Genomic DNA, 23758 nt, shown 5'->3' with positions numbered 1-23758 from the left:
CAAAAGGATCATTAACCGTCCTGTAATCGATTAACACTAGAAAGACTGAAAATTGGTCTGAATCTTAGTCTTAAAGCACGTTCACATATGCATTAATTAACAATAAATCCACAAAATGAATCTAACTGTCCACATGTGGCAGATTACCTGCAAAATTGACAATCAGCTGTAAATACTGTTGTGAGAGGTTTTTCTTCATAGAAATTATTTTGGTAGATTATTTCGGTGTTTTTAGTTTATTTAATTATTTTTAACGTTATGAAAAAAATATAAGGAGAAGGAATAATTAATTTAACTGCGCAATTGGCTGCTAGAAATAAACCGTTGGAGGAAATCCGTAAACGACGTTTACTGAGGTTTCAAAAAATATGGCAGCAATACGCATTCGAAATTCGATATTACATTTTATAATAAGTAATAAGCGGGCACACGCTTTTTTCTGTTATATCAATGCATAGTTAATAATACCTAAGAAACATTTTACTAGAATTATGTCTACAAACCTGTTTTCTTTGCCGGCATCCATTTTATTTAGTTTTTAATTTGATGTTTTTCTTTATACGCGTAAAAATAATGATCTATTGCACAGAAAACACAGGGTTGTATGTCAAAAAGTATGATTATTATCTCGGATTATTTTGTAATCTCAGATTTTGGGAGAGAAATTTTGTATGGGAAATCTCGCTTTTTAATTACAGATTGGGAGTTAAGCACGAAAAAATAGATCATCTACTTATACGTGAACGTATTATTAGTCTGCATTGTCTCACAAAAGTATTCGGAAATTTAATTTTAATAATTTAATCCTAGTAGAAAGTCCAAAAGAATCGATTATTTTATCTCGGGTTCACATTCAAAAACTCATTTTTTAATACATATAAACACTTAACTTTTTCTTGAAAGAAATAATTCATCATCTAAAAAAAATGATGACTATAAACCGCTATGTTATAAATATGAACTGACTCGTATTTACATCACATAAACATTCGGAATCTTAGATCGTAATAAGACTTGCAAAGGCACCGTTATCCACATAGCGCGTCACAGTTGGTAGTTGTTGAAAAATTGTGTGAAATATGGATAGAAAGTCAGAAGAAACTACTTGGAGGAAAACAAAATAATATTTACATTCTGTCAAGAATGTACCGGGAAATGTTCAATAAAACGCAAAATAATTGTTTAATCATCAACATTTATTTTGTCGCTTTCAAAATAGGCTCCATTCGAAGCAATACACATATGCCAACGATTAGTCCAGTCACCAAGGCACCTTTTAAACGCGTTTGAAGAGATCTTTCCCCAAAAATTAATAAGAATCTTGCTAAGATGAGCGGAGTAAACGTTGTGCAGGTGGGTATAATAGGCGAACAGCACGCATTAAGCGTGAGAAACCGAAAGTGAAGAGAACCCGAAAAAAAAAGAGTTTGGAACTCGCAAACAAGTAAATTGATCGTAACAACGAGTTTTGGTCAAAAGTAAATTTAGTGATGAGACTAAATTTAAGATTTTTGGGCCAGATTGTGGTAATAAAGCGTGGCGAAAAGAAAATTTCGCAATTCGCCCTAATAATACTCGTACAATATGCTACGGGGCTGGCAATGTAATGTTGTGGGGATGCATGAGCGCAAACGGTGAGCGCCAGCGCCAATAAACTTATGCTTTGTGGTTATCATATCTTCCAGCAAGATAACGACCCAAAGCATACAGCTCACAATACGAAGCTTTAGTTGTTATACAACTCCCCGAATGTTTTGGAAACACCTCCTCGGTCGCTGGATCTAAATCCGATCCAGCACTTGCAGGCAGATTTGGAGCGTGCCATTCAGAAACACGAAACTACGTCAAGGAACAGCCTTAAAACACTGTTACTCCAAGAATGTTAGTTTCTATCTGTACGCCACCAGAGTTAGTTACGAGTCTCATAATTGCTGTTACATCATCTCGCGCATCAGTCTGATTTGTTTACCACGCGTTGACGCGTAACACTTGGACCCGAGTTTCGTCGAGCTTACTGGCACCCCCTGCCATACATTATATACTTAGGCTTTTGCTTGAAAAATAGCCGAGCAGTAGGTCTAGCTGCGTTCTGCTTACCAACTAAATCTAGGGGAGGTAAAGAAAAAAGAGTATTCAGAGCATCAGGGGGTGTTGTAGTCTCAACGTGCTAGCTGCTCCTTTATCTACTGAATGTATTTTAAAACGACTATGCGAATGAAACTCTTTCAATCCTTTCATCTAGGCATTGCTTTTGAAGTCAGTGATAAAATCGCTCCACTTTCCACTTATTGTACGTACTTACCGAATTCTTCTTTTCATTCACCCACATTTAAATTTCCATTTATTAAGTTCACAAAAAGAATTTGTTAATATTTATTAATATTTAAGTAATTTATTGTAGTATATTTGTATGTACATATAAGAAAAAATAAATATTTTATCTGGAATGAGAGTAGGTAGGTACATATTTTTTAATAAATCGGAATTGTTTTATTTGTATTTACTCATTTTTGAACTATGAATAACTTCTTTCCTTCCAAGTCACACATAAAGTAACAATTAAGTAACTCCTTCATTTACGCTCCAAAGTGGCCATGTCATCTAATATTTTTGTCGTCATAAAACGTGAGCTTGGGCGTGTTGAAGGAGACGTGCTTGCGCTACTTGTATGACCTCCATCGGGTGAAAGAGGTACATGAGTTGGTGAACGCGCTGGAACTAACAAGAATTCGTTGAACAAAAAGTCAGCATCCATAGATTGAGTTTTGCTATGAAAGTTATGCGGAAGCCGTTTTGGCGGCTCTATGAAACGTTCTTTGACGATCAAAGCGCCAGGACGAGGTAAACCGCTGTCATTGCTGTCTGTCGTTATCGCTGGCGTTGTTGTCACACTGGAGCCAGGCTGCCTAACAATTGCAATCGGTGTTGCTTTATGTTGCGGCGATCCCGATATGGACGTAGAAGGCGACCCACACAGTGAACTTTTCAGATTGATACACGACTGTGTATGGCCGACTTCGTCTAATTCGGAGGCGTTATGTGGCATTCGCTTCAATGTATTACTTGCAAATGGGAAATTCGAATTGGATGTGGATTGTGTAAGAGTCTCAAATTTGCGTAGGCGAGCATCCTGTTTCAGGGTGGAAGCAGACGGTATGTTGATGGACGCATGTAGATTGGAGTACTCCTTTTGGTGTTCGTATTCACCACCCTCGAAGAGACTTATTTGTTTTTTAATTTTTGGTGATATGGGATCTGTTGTTTTGCGTGCACCACGACGTTGAGCTGAATCGCCATAGAGCAGAAGCGGTGGCAATGATATTGGTTCACCAAATAAATTTGATTCTGGGGAAGAACTTATTATATTCGTTTCTGGTATTTTAAGTGGTTCGGGAAGAACAGCAATCGTATCCTCAACATCGGGCGGCTCAGCCATTTCAGCGTGAGTGGGGCAACAATAGCACGTTTCAAGCTTGGGATCATCTACAGGTAGAGAAGGTGTTGTGGCGGCTGATAGCGTGGTTTCGTCCTCGTCTTCGAAGCCCTGCATTTTAGAATGAAGTTAATGATGGGAGTGACATAATACTCTGTTTGAATAAAATTTCAAGATAAGTGTGTATATGTAGGGTAAGCTGGGGTAAGTATAAGCATGGGGTAATTTCGAACAAACGCCGTTAACCTTCCTATGAGCAGTGTAGAAACCAAACGGTATTAAAATGTGATTATCCATCACTCGACTGATAAGTAACAGCAGTTTTCTTCATTACATGAGTTAATGCTCAATAAAAAACCAATAAACTCATCGCTGCGGATTTTTTTGTATTAGCCTAATAAAAAACATGATTTTCTGAAACCTTTAACCTCAAATCGGGTGAATCTCGGGGTAAATATGAACTACGTTCGGGTTTATTATGAACACATCATTTCAGGTTACGTCAGATGTTTTACTCGTTCTTGGTAACCGTGAAGTGTACCTACTCTTGGTTTTCAAGTATCTCATACAAAGACCAGAGTCAATGTTCACAAATACCTCATACACACTGAGGTGAATAAGAACAGACCTTTTAATGTCATTTATTTGCAACTTAAAAACAGAAGAAACTTACAGAATGAAGTAGGGTAAAGAAGTCCCCAATTACACAGGGAAACATTTTGCTCGTGGGAGAAGGACGAACGGGGAAGAGATAGGGGATTTTGCCTCCCGTACTGGCGACACACTTTGTGCTTCTTATTCGTATTTTCAATCTTGAAGCTGGCTGCAAAACAATTTTTAACAGTTGCTTCATTCGTTTTCTTCTTTTGTGGGAGAGAGTTCTGAGTTCTGTGTTGGTTTCCAATCAAACGGAAAAAATCAACAATGACAAACATGAGAACGCTGCTTGGGAAATGCAGGATGATTTTGGCTAGTAAAGCAGGTATGATTTAAAAAACATGTCCCATGTTTATATTGAGTTCTAATTTGTTTTCCATTTCTAGATACTCAAGTTAATTCTAAGTTAAATATTTATATATACGAGGGATTAGAGAACAGAAACAAACTTTAATAATCGAAAACCACTTTATTGTGTTTCAAAATATTCTCCATGAAGATCTATACACTTTTGCATGCTTTTGAACCAATTGTCGAAGCACTTTTGCCACTCTGAATGAGGTACCTCCAAAACATGCATTCTGAATGCCACAATGCTGATCCGTCTTTGGCGATTGGTTTTCCTAATTTCTTGGAAGACAACTGGCAAACAGATGGTTGTGTACCACTCAGAATTTACTGTTCTGCGTTGTTCTAGTGGTACGGTTGCGACATGTTCAGTTTTTCCGAAAAAACAGGCGACCATTTGCTTGGAAGTGCTTCGTGCGCGAACAACTTTTGTTGGATTTGGCTCATCTTGAAACACCCATACAGTCGACTGCTGTTTACTTTCGGGCTCATACGCGTAAATCCATGATTCATCAGCTGTCACGATGTCATAGACGTGTTTCGAAGCCCGCGATCGTATTTTTTGAGCATTTCCTTCGACCAATCGACACGAGCCTTTTTTTGAGCGATTGACAAATTGTGTGGGATCCAACGCGAACAAATTTTTTTGACAGTCAAATGTTTATGCAATATTGAATGTATGCTGGTCCCACTAATGCCTAAGATTGTTTCAATCTCACGATAGGTCACATGACGATCTTGCAATAACAGTTCGCGCACAGCATCAATGGTTTTCGGAAGAACAACTGATTTTTGACGACCTTCACGAAATTCGTCTTGGAGTGAACTACGACCACGATTGAATTCACCATACCATCGATAAACACTGGTCCTTGATAGAGCTTCATCGCCAAAAAATGAATTAAGTTCATCCAAGCAATGTTGCTGAGTTAATCCACGTCGAAAGTTGTAAAAAATAATCGCACGAAAATGTTCACGATTTAATTCGATTTTTGGACCGAGATGAATCTTTTAAGTTACTGTAAACAACACAAATAGTGCTGGTATTTCAAAACGTTCTGAGTACGTAAAAGCCAAAAAATGTCAAACTTTGCGATACAGCTGTCAGTTGCCAGATTGCAACACCAGGGTTGTCAAATCCCGACATATAAAAGGCACCCCTCGTACATATGAAGTATTTGTAATTTACAAGCGCGACAAAACGTATCATCTAAATATTTTTCTTTTTATTTAATTGTTTTTGTTCTGGTAAAACTATAGTTCATTGTCTAACAAACGCCATATAAATCTTTTTCAAACTAAATAAAAGAATTTGGAAAATTCCACAAGTTTTTCATCGTCAGCTAAAAAGATTAAAAAAAATCAACGGGATTTTTGCAATTTATTATAGAGCGATTCCACGTCAAGTGATCCACATATTTTCGATATTGTCGTCAATTCTTGTAAGAATTGGTTTATTTGTGGACTTGAATATAATAAGAAGTAAACCTAAACAATTTTAAGACAATTAATAATTTTGAGATAATTTAATAGTTTTGAAATAATTTAATAACTTTCAGACTTTTTCAATGTTGGAAATCTCTTAATTTTTTTTAATGTTTGGGATAAAATATACTTAAAAATTATTTGAGAAAAAATTACAATATATGTGACACGTAGGGTACCTTTTCATAGACCAGCTACGTGTCAAAAAATCATTTTTCACTTTTTTGTTGATTCGAATAGTGTGTGAAAGGCTCTTTAAAATGGTGAAAACCGGAAAGTCATAATTTGTTTAACAGTTTGTTAAAAGTAAAAAAAAAGAAAAGTACAAATACGAAAAAGACTGAAAAGTTTAAACTTTAACTGCTGTGTTCTCAAAAACTTGTTGAGAAACCAATTTTTTTTGGTAATGTTTGAAAAAATTCCCCTGGCATATTTTACTTATGAAAGTTTTTGTTTACTCACATCAACTGAAAGCGTCATCGATCCTTTATTCGCGATCATGCTTATATCCATCCCAAAGCTAACTGGAGTTAGGCAAGCGCTCACATCGCCACGACTACTGCCACCTCCGAATGTGAACACGCCATCAGCATCTACATCCAAGGTATCTGTGTTCAAAGGTGTGTACACCGACACCGCATTTAAATATTCGTCCTCGAGTTGTGGAAAGAATTTGGCAAGCTCCTCGGCTACGGGCAGGATGTTAACTCTACTTTTTGGTTTTTTTATTTACGAACAATTGAGTGTTTTATATATTTTTTATAAAATATGCAATTAAGTTTTTTTACAATTCAGCCAGTGAGAATGTTTTTTTTTATTAAAAATATTAAAAAAAAAGATTGTGAAGAAAAAAATTATAGAGTATGATATAATAGTAAATTAAAAGTCTCAACATTTAAACTTAAATATATTTACATATGTACATATGTATGTAATTAATTGCGTACTGACCCTTCAGCGCTGGTTACACTAATCGACATTTCGCCACTGGGCGTTTCATGTGAATAACTCTCCGAAATGGCTGGGGACGAGGGTTCGGTGCTGCTAGCGACGCTCGATTGCTGGCTCCAGACTTGTAATGATTATTTAGGGTTTACAACACATTTATTTTACAGATCAACTTAAGTTTGCTATTAACTGTTTTTGTTTTTATATTTGCAACTGAAAATGCATTCGAGTAATTTTGGTAAAAATAGAGAGAAAGCATTCCATAAAAATAATAAAAAAACGTGCTTAACAGCGAATTAAATTTTGTGTACGGGGTCAGCATATAAATTATAGGAGTATCCGTTGGATCCAGTCACAATTCATCGTACAAATTCATTAGCCAGTGCGTTGTTATTAAAAAACGTTGAAAGATCTTACACAACACAACACATTTCTTGTTTCACTCTTTTATTGGGTTAACGGGAATAAGTTTTTTTTTTGTTCCGCGTTTATAAAAAAATAAATAAAACCACTGCTGAAATATTGATGCAACTATTGGAAGAACGAATTTTTGCAAACAACCCTAACCCCTTACAAAAAATTACAAATAATGTCCATATCATTTTTAAATTGAAACAAAAAAAAAAAAACGATTTTGTTTCAACAGAATTCTTGGATACATTCGTAACTCAAAACATAAAGCGGGGTGAACCCCTTAAAAATTAAAAATTACATTGAGCTAAGCGCATAAAAATGACTACTCTGTGGATTTCAGGGTCACTTACTACACAACCGATGGAATGCTTTGTTTTGCAAAATTCGACATGGCCGATGCAAGATCAAAAAAGTGAACTAAGATCATCAAATTGAGCTTTTAAGGTTTTTGGATGGGTTGTTTGAATCTGATGTGATTTTCAAAAGATTTAGCAGAGATCCTAAAAATACCATTCGGGGCATTTCCTGGATGGCTGTTTATGAATACGATGGTGTTTTTTTAAAAAAAAATTACGGATCCAAGATGTCGCAAAACTTAAAAAAAATTAGTGCTTGTTTATGAGTGAGGCCGGATCCAAGATGTCGGACTAAAATTAAAAAATAAAAGTGAATTTGTAATTGATAACCGAAAAAAAATATTGAACTAAAATCAAATAAGGGCCTGGTTTATGAGGTCTAAAAATCGCATCTCTCTGCGATTTTTCTTTTAATGAACATTTAAAAAGTATAAACAATTTTTGTACTGGTTAAAATAAGTTGAAAAAAATGTTTAACATAGAAATTAGTAGAGCGCTGCAACGCTGGAGTTTCCAACTGGCGTACAAGATACAGCTCGTAATTATTATCTAAAGCAAAAAATTCAAATGGATTTCCAATTATCATGATTTTTTATTATAGATGAACTAAGAAAACTGAGAGAAATTCCAAAATTTCAACTTTTTGGAGGTTTTAAAGAAAAAAATGCCTTTCTATAAAAAAAAATTCCCTTCAACTTGGTATAAAAATCTTGAAAATTTTTTTATCTATTTTGTTAGTTTAAATTGAAGAGAATTTAATACTGAAGGGAACAAGCTATGATTCATTTCGAAAGGTTCATTCGTTTTTTTTCATTCATTTACGCCAATTCAAAGAAATCATAAAAATGAAAAGTCGAGAAAAGAAGATAAAGTTTGTACTATAGCTGTCCGGTCACAGCGTAACTACCTAACGCTCGCTAACTACCTAACGCTCGCTTTGGTTTTGTATCTACGGAAATATTGAGAATTAGGCTCTGTAACTTTGTGTGAATATTCTGAAATATATTAGGAATCGCTTAAAACGGAAAAAAATTGATTTTTTTGACCTTATAAACCAGGCTCCCCCGCTTGCAGTCAAAATGAAAAATCGTTTTCCTTTCATAATTTATAAATATCACGTCATCAATTTCAAACGAAGCTTCAATACCGATTATAGCGGTACTTGTTCCCTACTTACTAAATAACTTTCCAAGAAAAATCTTGGTAATCATTCAGTTTGCTAAGCAGAAAAACTACAGGGACAATGTTGCCTTGGCATAGAATGCTAATTCCGTGGCCGCCAGTGTATACTTATATAAGTACCTACCTACATATCTGCATAAGTATGTATGTGACGGTTTATATTTTTTTATATGCAACATCTGCGTATACACAAAAAATCATTGTATTTGACCTATGGACAATCCATGTAGAACCCTTCTTTACCTTATCAGTTTTTGTCTAAAATTTTTCCGAATCACGCTTAGAGGAAGATTTAATTGTTGTTTGTGTATATAATTACATTCAGGCAAAAAATAAAAGGTATGGGTATATTCAGAAACGCATTATAATGCGCAACGTGCTTTTGCAGTGTTGGCAATGCGTTCAGAAATGCAAATATGGCAGTACTGCAAATGCATCGCGTTCCAAAACGCCATTTTTGTATCAAACGTCACGCATTATTTGCAGGAAAAATTTTAATACTGCCGCTGATTACGCTAATATGATGTCTGATGAAAAGTGAGTATAAAACTAATTTTTTTAGCTTTTAATGCAAAGATATATTAAATATACGTTATTAAAACAATATTTTATTACATTTTTCTTGATTTTAGCGATTATCTACATAAGTACATCGGAAGTAAAGTTGCTTCTCAGAGTCCGACTGAGCATGGAAAGTGAATTTGCTTCAGGGAGGAGGAAAAAGAGTGTTTTGTGGAATAAGGTGGCGGAAGAAATAAAAAAAGTGAATAAAGATTTGAAAATAAACGGGCAAATCGCGCAGCGAAAATTTTCTAATTGTTTCAAAAAAAGATTTTTTTTTTTTTTTTTTTTTTTGTGAAAATTGGAAAGGTAATGAATTACAATCACAATAAATTAAAAAGCATTAGCGACTAGGAAAAAAAGATTTATTTTTGGGAATTTTTCGTTTTAATGAACATCTTCCTATATGCGATCTTCTTTTTAGCTTTACACGTCTTTTTTTTCTTAAATTTAGCAAAAAACTATCACTTTTTACTTCAAATATATCGTCAACAACTAAACTCAATAATACTTCCATTTTAGTGTAAAACGCGTTCATAAATGCAACAAATCTTTTTGCAAATCGTCAACAAATCTATCAATTGCATCACTTGTCACATTGGCAGTGTTGCCAGCGCTGCAATTACTGCGCATTTATAATGCGTTTCTGAATATACCCTATATTATAAAAACGTAATTTGCATGTGCTTTAATAGAAATTCTCGTGTTCGCATTATTTCGCACAGACTCAAAAAATACACTCAATATATATCTATGTACATGAATATATAAATATGTATATTGAAAAATTACTTAATGCTATAAAAAAGATAGATAGCGATAGTTTCAGTTGAATGCTTGCAAAAATAAGATTTTTTATAAAATTTGATTTTCTATTTTTTTGTATGTGGTGTTTTGCGAAAAGCAAAAGTGTGTAAAGAATTATCAGCCACACCGAAAAAATGAACGCACTACTGCATACGCAATTTGAAAGGTTGAACAAAGTTTAATTTACTATAAGTCGTCGGACTTACTTCCAACATTTGGTTGAGCAGTCAGTGGCGCGTTCGCCTCAGTTGCTCCGCAACTGGCGTTCGACGATGCTGCTGCACCCGTTAAAACTGCCAGCTGATCTGCTTCCATCGCCTCGTGTGGTGCATATCTGGTTGTTGCTGTTGCTGCTGCTGGGTGCAAACATATTACATTTCTCAACATTGGCTCCTGTATCGGTTCTAGTTGTCCGGGTGTAAGGTCCTGGCAATGACACACGCTGTCACCGGATACATAGCTTGTAATAGCATCCAACGAGTACATCGACTGCAATGCGCCTTGTAAGTTCTGTTGTGGAGTTGAAGGGTGCTTTGGTGGCGATGATGCCGGCGTCTTGAAGAGTGGAGAAGTGGTCATTTTATGTAGAAATTGATCAAGTTGCTTCAGCGAAAGTGCATTGTGTAGCGTCTCCAATGGTCGAATTGGTGGCACACCGCCAAAACCTTCAAGTACTATGACGAAGGTTTGTGGTGAATTGATTGAAGAAACGGATTAAAATGAAAATTGGGTTAAAAACTTAATACAAAAGCATCAAAATTGAAAATTATTAGATTTATTTTATATTCAAAATAGTTAAAAATATTAAATTTATACTTTAGTAATCTAGTATGAGAAATAGTGTACATTAGATAAGTGACGCATACGAGGTGTGTTCAAAGAATAAGGTGCATTTTCGAATTTCGCACGCTACGTACAATCGACTTTCGATTATTTTTTTTTTTTATGTTGGTACACTCGTCCCGAAGATATACGAGTATACACGGTTTTAGCAATATTGCATGTTTAGTTTGTTTGCGAGATGCATAAATAAGACAAGTGCTTTGCGTGTTCGGCAATTTTCTGCTATCGAAAAAAATGGATCCAAGAAGAAAAATGGAATTAAGTGCTCAAAAACACTGGAAATGAAATGTCAAAAAAACTGTTTACAAGTGGTACAAGCTTTTCATAGAAGATTGAGAAGATGTGAATGACGATGCTCGCTCTAGACGCCCTAGCACATCAACAACCTATGAAAATGTCGAGAAAGTGAAGAAAATTGTTATGGAGAATCGACGAATCACAAATAGAAATTTTGGGCTTAAAGCGTTCCAACATCGCTCAGGAATTGTTGAATGACGTCAACGATGATCTGAGGCTCATAACTACTGACGAATTATGGGTATATGGTTATAACATTGAAACCAAAGCTCAATCGTCCCAATGGAAGAGTCCAGGAGAGCCAAGGCCAAAAAAAGGCACACCAAGTTCGATCAAATGTCTAAGTTTTGCTCACTGTTTTCTTCGATTACCATGGCGTAGTGCACCAGTAGGCCTTACCACAAGTTCGTACGGTAAATAAGGAGTATTACCTTGAAGTTATGCGCCATTTGCGTGAAGCAATACGAAAAAACGGCCGGAATTGTGGAAAAAATGCATGGATTTTGCATCATGAAATGCACCTACTCACTCATCTTTGCTTGTGAGAGATTATTTAACCAAAAATAATACCGTTATCGTACCGTATTCACCAGATTTGGCCCCCTGCGACCTTTTCCTGTTCCCAAGATTGAGGAGACCCATGAAAGGACGGCGTTTCGCGACGATTGGGGAGATAAAAACCGAATCGCTGAGAGCTCAAGGACATACCAAAAAGTGCATATCAGAACTGCTTCGAGGATTGCAAAAAACGCTGGCACAAGCGTATTATATCTGAGGGGGATTACTTTGAAGGAGATAAAATAAAAATTGATGAATAAATAAATATTTTTCGAGAAAAATTTAAATTCATCTTATGAAAAACGGCTTGAGGCAGTGTTCCTATGTGCGCGCCATAAAGGTCTAAAAATTTCACGTGCATCTGTAGCAAAATATTTAAGGGAGGGGTCTAGGGTTTGACTTTCAAAAAATCGATTTTTTGGAAATAGCTTTTTCTTATAGTAAATCATCTCAAAAATATTGTCCCAAAATTTCAGCTCAATCGGAGCAAAGCTTTTGGAGTTATAGACGTTTTTGTCCCCACTCCTCTGCGACAACTGCGAGCGTTTGGAGCGAAGTGTAAAACTAAACTTTTTTTTCAAACGCGTTTTTCTCGAAACCACTTTTTCAAAGTCCGTGACTATTAGAACTTCAACAATATTTAACCGATCCTTTTCAAATTTGGTATACAACTTCTATATATAAAATACCTCCCCCCCACGGAGAGATTTTTCACTTTTTTGTTTTACATTAAGGGCGGTTTCCACTTGTACAGCGAAAAAATCAGTGAAAATCGCACTTTTTGCTTCAAAAACGCGTTGGCAACGTAAAAATGAAAAAAAAAAAATCGGAGCCAGTGGGGGGGAGGTTTTGGTGATAATTTAACCAAATAATTCTGTTTTTTTTATTTCAGGTGATTCTACAACTAGATACGATAGTCACCGCAAATCACCTTTTGGAAAAGGCGTTTTCGGAAAAGTTACCTCACCGGCTTATTTCCCGATATTTTCTTACAAAAATTTAGTATAATATTGTTGAAATGATGCTTTATAATGTACAAAAAGTTTAAATACATTTTCACTATTCATATCTCTAAAGCAAAGTCTCAAAAATTCATTAAAAAAAATGCTCAAACCCTAGACCCCTCCCTTAAAGAAGTTGAAGACGTTTATAAATAAATGGGTGCAACGGTATACCGATGTTAAAAAGTTGGCGGCTTCCCCGGACGAGGCCCAAAACAATACCTCACAAAGCAAGATCAGAAGATCATTGATTTGTTTGTGACAAAGCCGAAATTATCGTTGCGTGGAACTGAAGCAGTTTTAAGGAAAAGTGGTCTTGATGTATCCAAAGACACGATTCGAGGACGTTTACGTGCAGAAGATCTCAAATTCCGGAGCAAATTGAAAAAAAAACGCTGCTCTTATTATCACACACTGGAAAAAGACGTGCATGTGCTAAAACAAATTCAGAACGAAATTGGACAAACGTAATATTCACGTATGAATTTTCTTGGGAGAATAGTTGCATACGTCGATCCTGGTGTAGTGCTGATAATCGACAACTTCAACGAACTGCTAAGCATCCAGTTAAGTTTCATGTTTGGGGCTGCTTCTCCGAAAAAGGATTTGACCGTTTCTATGTGTTGTTTACCTCCAATTTGAATGCAGTTTTGATGAATCAAATTTGCCAAAAAGCATTATTACTTTCAGCTGCGAAGATGTTTGGAAGAACCAACCTTGGATTTTACAAGAAGACAACCATCCCAAACGTCGAAGCCGAAGGTGTGTAGAGTGGGAACAGCAAAATGGGATTGAAATATTACAATAGCATTCGCCTTAGCAAGACTAATTCGGCTGATTTGGAGCTGATTACTTCCACAACTTGCGCAGAAATACTGTAGCCAAAAAATCATTCGGAATCGTTCTTAAGGCAGGACTGGCCGAAACGATCGTAAAGAAAGGTTTTGCTGTACGTTTGGCGGGATTGAATGGAAATGATTCACAATCTGCTGATGCCAACGCATCAAAACAGATTCAAGTAGGCATCGACCAGAAGTGGTCATAATTGGCAAACAGGAAGGGTGTCATGTTGTATTAAGATAACGCCAGGACGCGCACAGTTTTACCGAGCTTGGTGGCATGTTCTAGTTCTATCGCATCCGCCGTACAGTCTACACCTGACATCAATCGATTATCACATTTGCAACCATTTGCATAACTTTCTGATGGCGATTTCGTTTCCTCCAAAAAAAATATTGCATTTTCATTGCCCGCTACATTTTTCGTGTTTAATTCTAAATTAAGTGTAGTCAGGCAAGAAAATTCTGTGTCCGATTCTAAAAGTGTTACACCCAACGAAGGCAAATTTTCTCCCTTGTCAGAGAGTTAGTTGCCCCGAAAATCAGCTGACTACTGTAACGGCTTTTTGCCATTTCATTTTATGCTAACATCGGGATGAACACGGCGAAAGAAAAAAAGCAAATCAGCTGGTCTACCGATATCACCTTTAATAGACTCGCCTTGGGCAAAAACCGTACTTTTTACAAGATCGAGTGCAACAATGTACAATTTGTACGTCGTGGAAGGGCATCAGTTTTTCGTATAAATGAAAATAAGATAGAGGCTTGTGAAAATGAGCTTGTAAAACTCTTTACCAATAGAAGCGAGTAGTTCTTCATTAGCGAAACTATGAAATCGTTTTCAAAATGGACAAAAGTTTTCGAACAAAACGGAGCATATTTGAACTAAGCCAATGATTATTTGTTGTTGAAAAATATCCCCTTGCTGAAGAATTATCTAAATTTGCGTCGCGATACCAAGGCTAACGTAATCTCTGTAGTAAAGCTCTGAGCATTCCTTTACGCTTTGCTACGTCATAATTGCATTCATCTGGTTTGCTTGCAGTTGTTGAAATCAAGTTGAAATACAGGTCCCAAATCAAAGTAAGAGAAAAATATGAGAGGTTATTTCTAAAAACTTCAACCCTAAAGAGTTAAGTTTAAATAACAAATAAAGTCATCCCAACATCAGGAATAAACATGACAAACTCGTTATGCAAGTAATAATTTACAGGTAGTCGCAGTACAAAACAGATTGGCAATCACTGTTCTAACTTATTAACGGTTAAGTGTGTTTAAGTGAGTTAAGCTTCCCGCCTGTAAATATACAGAAAGTTGGCCTGCTGTTTATCATTTGATTTGCCGAGCCGATTGCTGCATCTTTCAAAAGGCTAATGAAATGGTAAATTGAGTCATGAGTCATGCAATGCTGTCGAATTGTCGCATCAAGAAGTTCTTCCCAATAAGAGCAAATCTTTCTAAGCGTTCCACAGTCACAAGGCTCAACAAATTAATAAAAAGGTGTTTAGCACAAACACCTTATGAGCTATCAATAAATAAACCCCTAAACGAGCTTAAGCGGCCGCCGTAGCCGAATGGGTTGGTGCGTCACTACCATTCGGAATTCACAGAGAGAACGGAGGTTCAAATCTCGGTGAAACACCAAAATTAAAGAAAAACATTTTTCTAATAGCGGTCGCCCCTCGGCAGTCAATGGCAAATCTCCGAGTGTATTTCTGCCATGAAAAAGCTCCTCATAAAAATAGCTGCCGTTCGGAGTCGGCTTGAAACTGTAGGCCCCTCCATTTGTGAACAACATCAAGACGCACACCACAAATAGGAGGAGGAGCTCGGCCAAACACACAAAAAGGGTGTACGCGCCAATTATATATATAGGGCGGGCCATGTAAAATTTGCTTTTTGAATCGGCTATAAAAAAAAAAAAAAACTAATCAATATTTTTTCAAACTTTTTTTTTTATTTTGAAGATTGAACATGGTCATTTATGAATGAAAAATAATATCGTTCAAATGACTGCCACGACTGGCTTTACAGGAGGCCATTCGATCAACCCAATTTTTAAGAACATTTTCGATTGTTTGGGCTCCAATTTCATGAACGGCAATTCGATTTCGTGTTTTAAAGCATCAATCGTCTGTGGATGGTTCGCATAGCATTTGTCCTTAACGGCTCCCCACAAAAAATAGCCCAACGGGCTTAAATCACAGCTCCGAGGCGGCCAATTGATATCGGAATTTTGGCTGATTATACCGTTTTCAAAATTGGTAGCCAAAAGATCGAGTGTAACTTTGGCAGTGTGACAAGTTGCACCGTCCTGTTGAAACCAAATGTCGTCCATGTCATCCTCTTCAATTTTTGCAAACAAAAACTTGTTGAGCATGTCACGGTAACGCTCGCCATTTATTGTAACCGTGGAAGAAGAAGAAGACTCACCACTTTGGAAATAGGTTTTCAATATTTCCCAATTTTGTTCAAGCGTATAGCATCCCATTTCGTAAATGTCAAACCTTTAAGTAAATTATGAACACATTTGGCATGTCATTTGTGTTACCATTCTCAAAAAAATAGGTAGTTCAGGAAGCAAACGCTATATGGCCCACCCTGTATATACATAAACGAGCTTAACCAGAAGCATTTGCATATCTCTGGTGTCGGATTTTAAATTGCAATTAAACAACGAAAATTCAAATTGATTGGGCAATATTTATTATTTTTGGTAGAACCATTCATGACAAGGCACTTCATTGAAACCAGGCGAAAAAGTTTGCGTGTATCACTTTAAGGCAACGGATTTCGGAATTGGCCCAGATTGGAAGATCTGGCATCTAGTGATACTCTTCCGATGCCTATCCAAATTTTGCATTTCTACGCAAACAGAGTAAATCCCTTTTTATTTCAACGAATTTTGATTTAGATCATACATTGATTGTCATGTGTTTCACCTCCAAAAATAATTGGCTCTTCTTAAGTAACGACTTGTGAAACTGGATAAATGCAAATCCTAAGTCAGTCAAATACTTTCTGAAAACAGATTAAAAAGTTGGAAGACCCAACCAAAACAAATCATTGGGCTTGGGACGATGTGGCACAGGGAATATCAAAAATTCGTACATGGCTTAACATAGGTCTTCTGAGAATAAGAAAAATATGGTATATTTTTTGTGGGAAACGTATAGTCTTTGAGATATAGGTTGTCAAAGCTTTTGCGAAACGTATCGAAAGTTGCAGAAAAATCCAACAATTATATGACATAACAAATAAGATAATGATTCATTCGACCTTTTTTCAATTTTTTACTATCTTTTTAGGAAGTGGATAAATTTATGCCCCTTTTTCCCTTATTTCTAAATTGCATTAATGGATTAAGTATCTTCAGCAATCAGTTGCCAAATTTTACACAACCTTCTATTATTCAATCACGAGTCAAATCGAGATCAAACTCGCAATGGGAAAATGTAATATTTGCCGACGAAAAGAGGAGCGATTTTCGACCGCGAACGGTGCTGGGCGTTTAATTATTCTCGAGGAAACTGCTAACAGGGAAAAATATTAGCTTAGGGAAAAAGAAATACATTATTTTCTCGGTAGATGGTAGTGATCGATATCTCGTAAAGTATCGATCAAAAAATTTAAAGTTTATGCTCGTTATCAAAGAGACATTTTACACTGAAAAAAATGCTTCTGCTGCTTTGTGTTTATTCCATTCGGTTTTTACATTACATTATAGGCTTTAACAATGGAAGTCAACAAACAAAATCCAATTTTTCTTTGATAAAGGCGAAAATGTAAGCCAGGCCGCTGAAATTGTGAATGGTGTTTATGGTGTCGATACTGTAACAACGTGAGGTTTTAGTTTCGTCGATTCCATTCAGGTAATTATTTTTGATGTTAAACAAAATGTCGATAAAATAGCGGAATAAGTGAAGTTGACCGACAATTTAGTAGTCATAGCATCGCCCAGGAGCTAAAGATTGACCATAAAACAGTTTTAAACCATTTGCACAAAAATTTTACGCAAAAATAATGGGTTTCCTGTTCCCCAGACTAATAAAGGGTGTTTTTTTTAGAGGTTAGGTTTTCAAGATGAAATAAAACGTATATAATTTAATGTTATGGCCAAGAATTTGGCTTTATTATAAAGATAAGGGTTTGCCATTATGTTTTAAAAATGATTTCGGGCAAGTGGCCGCCGCGGCTGGCTCGAATAAATTCCAGCCGAGAGGCCCAATTTTCAACCACTTTTTGTAGCAATTGGGGCCGTATGTCAGCAATAACGCGCCGAATATTCTCTTCCAAGACGTCAATCGTCTCGGGCTTATCTGCGTAGACAAGCGACTTCACATAGCCCCACAAGAAATAGTCCAGCGGTGTTATATCGCACGATCTTGGAGGCCACGCCACAGGTCCACGGCGCGAGATAATGCGCTCACCAAAAGTTTCCTTCAATAAATCGATTGTTGCGTTGGCTGTATGGCATGTAGCGCCGTCTTGTTGGAACCAAAGGTCGTCCACATCAACATCGTCCAATTCAGGCACGAAAAAGTCATTAATCATGGCTCTATAGCGCTCTCCATTGACTGTAACATTATGGCCGGCTTCATTTTTAAAGAAATATGGACCAATGATTCCCTCTGCCCATAGAGCACACGAATCAGTGACTTTTTGAGGATGTAACGGCGTCTCAGCAATGGCTTGTGGATTATGTTCACTCCAAATGCGACAATTTTGCTTATTGACATACCCATTCAACCAAAAGTGAGCTTCATCGCTGAACAAAATTTTCTTGTGAAAATCGGGATCGGTGGCCATCTCGTTTTGGGCCCAAATTTGCACGATTTGCAAACGTTGTTCAGGTGTAAGTCTATTCACTATGAAATGGCAAACCAAACTGAGCATAAATCAAGTGACAGCTGTCAAAAAGACCATCTACGAAAAAGTAGTGCCAACTTGAAAACCTAACCTCTAAAAAAACACCCGCTATATAGAAATTTTAAAAGGTGACATTTTGCCAACAATTGTGCAACCATAGGAACACAGCCGATATGTGTACCTACTTTCAGAATCACTCGTTAATATGATTTTGTTTATATATAGTATACATTAGTTTTTCATCAAATAATACTATTTCAGATTTTAGTGAGTAATTTAATTGTTTTTACTTAATATAAATGAAGCTACAAGAATAAAATAAAATACTTGACTATCCAAAAATATCTTTCTACTTGCATTCGCATAAAATTAAAATTTACATATGTAGATACTTATGCACTGCTTACCTGATGATGAAACTGCACACGGTATCATATCCCTTAGATTAGGTGCAGATGAGCTGCCGCTTATAACTGCCGTACTAAAAAGACTACTAGAGCTGGTGGCCATCTTTTTGCTAAAACCACCGAATCCCAACATTTTCATATATGACATCTGGCCGGCAATACTGTGTCTTTGACGTCGAGACGATACTGACGATGAGGACGACACTGGTGTCGCATTACCATCTGCGGCGGAAGTAGTAGTAGAGGTGCAGGTGGCGATCACGGACGAGGTCATGGGTGTGGATGTGGACGTACACATGGACGTGGACATATTTGCATTGACATTGGGCGATGATGGTATGTTCGTATTTGTTGTTGTGGTAGTGGTATTTGGTAAGTTGTAAGTAGTAGGTTCGGTAGGAGTGAGTTTGGAATTTAATTGGTTAGTATCAGGCATAGTAGACAAATCAGTTGAGGATGAGCTCAAAGTGACAATAACGTCGGGTATGTGCGCAGCGTGTTCGTGTTGTTGTCGGTTAAATTGTTTGTGTTGATTGTGGTGTTGTTGATGTCGGCGTACACGTTGATTAGAATGCGGTTTAAGTGAGTTATGATGATAATTGGTTCGCATTACAATTTTGTGAGTATGTTCGTGGGCGTGTGATGGCATGTGTTTGTGTTGGATTAACGTGTCAAAGTCGCAGACAGACGAGGAGTGGCCGGAAGAAGAGAGAGCATTGTTAGTAGCATGTGCAATAGCAAATTCATCGATGGTAGTAAATTTATTTACAAAGGGTTGTTGAGCTTGCTGCGTAAACTTGAAAGGACTTTCAACATTTGCCATGACTGGTGCTGACTGCACGGTCGGAAACCCAGCAGTTGGTGCACCTATTTTTACCGATGGTACACATTCATCGTCAGCAGCACCACACAGTTCACTGGCGTATTTCTGTTGCGATTTCGCTTGCTGCTGCAGCTGTCGCTCATCGGACTCCTTACACAATTTCAAAGTGGAAGCGGTCGGCGAATTAGTTGGCGAAACAACGCACAATAGATCGTTGTTTTTCTGCTCATTTTTAAAGCGTAATTTGAATTCACTACTTAGTATGACGCCTGGTGCCGAAGAAGATAACTGAAAGTCATCAATAGAGCCAACACGCGAGGCTGACAACGGCGAGCTGCCCAAGACAAAGTGCATTACTTCACTATCATTGATTGGACTGATTTCGGCCATACTTTTTGAATGTGAGTGGGGAAAGTTTTCATCGAAAGCACCGCAACCACTAAGGCAATTGCAGGATAGCGGACGCTCATTGGTGGCTAATGGTGATATTTTCGGCAAATCCGAATCAGGATCATCAATACTTGCTATAGCGCCCATAGTCAATAATTGGGTATGCCGTTTATGTCTCAATGCCTTTGGCGAATTCGATTTGTATTCGGAGTTGGATATCTCCGGCGTGATAGGATTGAGAGAGAAATCAATGTCGGAGAGTGGCAACTCGTTGGTGGAAGAGTCAATTTTAAAGAAAGTCAAACTCTCGGTAATGCGTATGTGAGATGAGCCGCCAGTATTTGTAGCGAAATTAGGAGTAGAGCGAGTGTTGGGTATTTCTTTGAATTCATGCGTATTAGTAGTAGGTGTGGCCGTGCACAGGGGCGTGGACGTAGGCGAAGCTTCAGCTACGCGATTGATTTAATTGATTTATGAATGTAAGTAATAGTTAGACGAGTTTTTCAAAATACGTTGTATATATTTTTTTTAAGTAGAAGTGTTAAAGAAGCGATAAGAAAGAGCGCATGAAATTTTGATTTGTTTGTTACAAGAGACCAAAGTAGACATGGGGAGCGAAGACGCCATGTGGAGTAAAATGACAGATTTAATGGGTAAATGCATTAAAAATTTTGTCATTCATGTGTATATTTTTGTAAAATAATTGAAAATCGTTTTAAAAATAGATATAGATACGTATAGCGTGGACAAGTCACATTGAATACGATATTAAGCCAATGCAGCAAGCAGATGTCGAACAGAAGATATTTGCAGATATAATAGTTACATACATACATATGTAAGTGTGTGTTTACATTTTATCTGTTAAGCATTAGAAAATCGTATCGATTACAATAAGCATGCAAACGAAGATATACGAGTATTAGTGAATCGCACAAAAGTTATTTGTAAGTAGAATTAGGAAACTCAATTTGCAGAGAAATGTGGCACAAAACACAATCTACTTACATAAGTACATTAATATTATATTCTTGATAGCAAAAGTGCCAGGGTGTGGTGGTGATGAAGTACAATGAAATTTCTGAGAAATTTTGAAGATTCGGGGAAATAATTTTTTGGTTAAGGTTCTAAAGGATATTAGTTTCAGACACTAACTCATTGAATCCAGACTCTGAGATCCCTTGTCGAATCTCTGAGTTTCTGGTTTGATTTTTTCTTGAAATACACTATACATACATACTTTATGTACATCAAATACAGCTAACGATCAGTTGAAGAAAGTAACTGAGTATAGATTTCTTATATGCACTTTGAGCTCACTAATATGTATTTATATTTGAGAAAAAACCAGCAGAAGTTAAACGTGTGCATTGGCACGCCTTCATCCAAAATAAAAAAACTATCTTAGACAATGAGTACACAGAACACAAAGAGAAGATCCGACACATGTATCTAAAGCCAAAACCCAGCCGCTGGCAATGCCTGTAATGGCTGCAAAATTTAACGCAATGGAACACAGTTAGCAAAATGCAGTCATTACATACATTTTTCTATAATTTCTGATAATCAAACAGAAATTATAAAAAAAAAATGCTTTCCATTTGCGAAAGCTTAGTAACATTTTCCAGCGCCTAGCTTTTGGAACTGCTCATTGAAATGCTCCCTAGGAGGATATATATATGCATATGTATGTACTTATTACAGCAGTATTCAAAGACGACAGCAAAAGACGACACCGAATTTCAGCCAAATACACGGAAATTCCCAGCCAGATGCTTATACGAAAATTTTGTCATTGTGTTAAAAAGTTTAAACAAATGTGTAGAATTGTTTATGTTAATTAGAAATAATTTAGTTAAATTTAAAAAATATGAATAATGCGCATAAAAAGTCAACGTAAAATAATATTAATAAGCAGGAATGTGTATCGAGCCTATAAACAACTTGAATCGCATTTACTAAAGTAAAACCAATTTAGAATTTTTGAACAAAAGCTGCGCAAGTCTAAACATAACTATACATTTATATGTAATGGGTGCTTTTTAAGGTATAGAACTTTTTTCATATAAAACATAAAAAAAATAACGGCAATTTCATTTAGTGTTAAAAAAACAGTTTTTCCCAGCATCACAAATCTATATTAATGCGCCGATGTTGATTTTCAAATCGTCAATTGCAATGGTTGCAATCATTTTTCTGGCGTATTGCAACGTCTTGCTGGATCCTCTGCTGCCGTGAATAACCAAAACTAGCATTTTTTGCACTCGCTTCACACATGAAAACCTCAGTATGCAGTGAATTTTTTTAGGCGTATCGATGGCTGAAAGTTCAAAGCTCAAAAGAACTCGAAAACTAGAATTAGCCGCAGTGCTCCTTGAATTTTGTTTACCGCAAACGCGTTTTGAAATTATTGTTCACAATTTCTAAACCATGTAAGCCTTTGCATGGTAGTTTGCGCGACTGTACTGAACAGAAATGATGCCACTATCGAAAGTTCTATACGTTTAAAAAACGCTCGTTACAAAGACTAAATATTGCAGCAGGTTAATTTTTTAATTGCATGCATTTGGAGCAGGAATAACAATTTTAAAAGTTAAAAAAAAAAAAAATACTCATTATTCTATGATTATTTATTGCCACTTCAGCAGCGTTCCCCGAAAATTTATGGGAAATTGTTTATGCTGTTAGAACAACAACAGCAATCCTCAGCCGGTTTTAAATCCGGGCCGCTCGGCTAACGAATAACCGACTATCAGAGGGACGGTTATCTATATCGTCAAAAGTATAAATTTGTTTTGTAATTTCGATTTATATAGTACTCTTTCTCAAAAGTAATAACAACAACAAAAATTATCATAGAAAATTAACATTATTCTTGAATAAAAAATTAAAATCAAAGTCTAATATTTGATTTAGTTGAGTTGAATTAGATAAAAAAATAATACTGATTATGGCCACTGAAAAGCCGCTCCAAATGCACCAAAATGCCTTTAATAAACGCAGTTATGTAAATCATACAATAGTTAATATGCATTTTACAGCCAATGGAGCGCCCATAGATCGGCTCATTTGAGCGCAAAATAAGGAAATACATTGTGTGGTGTAAACGTATACCGACCAAAGTGGTCGTTGGTTGGTAATAATATGTTAAGTTTTAGAAATAAAGAAACAGTTTTGATAAGCAAAACAAGAGACGTACTCAAACGCAGCAGCAACAACGTAAAATTCGTTAAAACTACGGCGACACATACCTTTAGCGCGCTTTTGATCACGTTGTTCATAGCTGCGCGAACGTGGTTCGGCATCTGGACTGATGGGGCGTTGCGATTCGAAAGAGCCGATCTGTTGTTTGGTTTGCTGTTGTGAGGCCAATTCTTCGTTCAAACGCTTTGCTAAGTGCGCGGCTTCATGGCCACTCACTGTGTGGTGCGCGCCAATGGGTATAGGTTTGGATTTTAGGTGTTTATTGTGCGGCGGAGAATTCTTTTCGTAAGCCTAATTGCGAACAAAGGAAAGGGGTAATTAAGTGATAATTTTCGA

General features: G+C 36.6%; 2 protein-coding genes across 13 annotated transcripts in view; both read right to left on the bottom strand.

Annotated features, from left to right (window-relative positions):
- Positions 1 to 2404: 2404 nt before the first annotated feature.
- Positions 2405 to 9955, bottom strand: LOC128858644 (inositol hexakisphosphate and diphosphoinositol-pentakisphosphate kinase-like). The gene is made up of 3 exons (XM_054095082.1): positions 6875 to 9955; positions 6386 to 6632; positions 2405 to 3544 (listed from the first exon to the last, which is right to left on the bottom strand). The coding sequence occupies exons 1-3, from the start codon at positions 6901 to 6903 to the stop codon at positions 2573 to 2575; spliced, it is 1248 nt and encodes a 415-aa protein (XP_053951057.1). The 5' UTR covers positions 6904 to 9955; the 3' UTR covers positions 2405 to 2572.
- Positions 9956 to 10057: 102 nt separating this feature from the next.
- Positions 10058 to 23758, bottom strand: part of LOC128858642 (inositol hexakisphosphate and diphosphoinositol-pentakisphosphate kinase) — a 69623-nt gene continuing 55922 nt past the window's right edge. For 11 of the 12 annotated variants that reach the window (XM_054095076.1, XM_054095077.1, XM_054095078.1 and 8 more), the window contains 3 exons: positions 23470 to 23713; positions 19006 to 20667; positions 10058 to 10865 (listed from right to left, as the gene is read on the bottom strand). In XM_054095076.1, coding sequence (XP_053951051.1) covers positions 10378 to 10865; positions 19006 to 20667; positions 23470 to 23713 — 2394 coding nt within the window. In that variant the 3' untranslated portion in view covers positions 10058 to 10377. The remainder of the gene's footprint in view (positions 10866 to 19005; positions 20668 to 23469; positions 23714 to 23758) is intronic. The other variant, XM_054095081.1, reaches the window with a different exon arrangement.

The sequence above is a fragment of the Anastrepha ludens genome, chromosome 3 (genome assembly GCF_028408465.1).
Source record: "Anastrepha ludens isolate Willacy chromosome 3, idAnaLude1.1, whole genome shotgun sequence".
Classification (NCBI taxonomy): Eukaryota; Metazoa; Arthropoda; class Insecta; order Diptera; family Tephritidae; genus Anastrepha; species Anastrepha ludens.
This window is presented reverse-complemented; position numbering and strand designations above follow the sequence as displayed.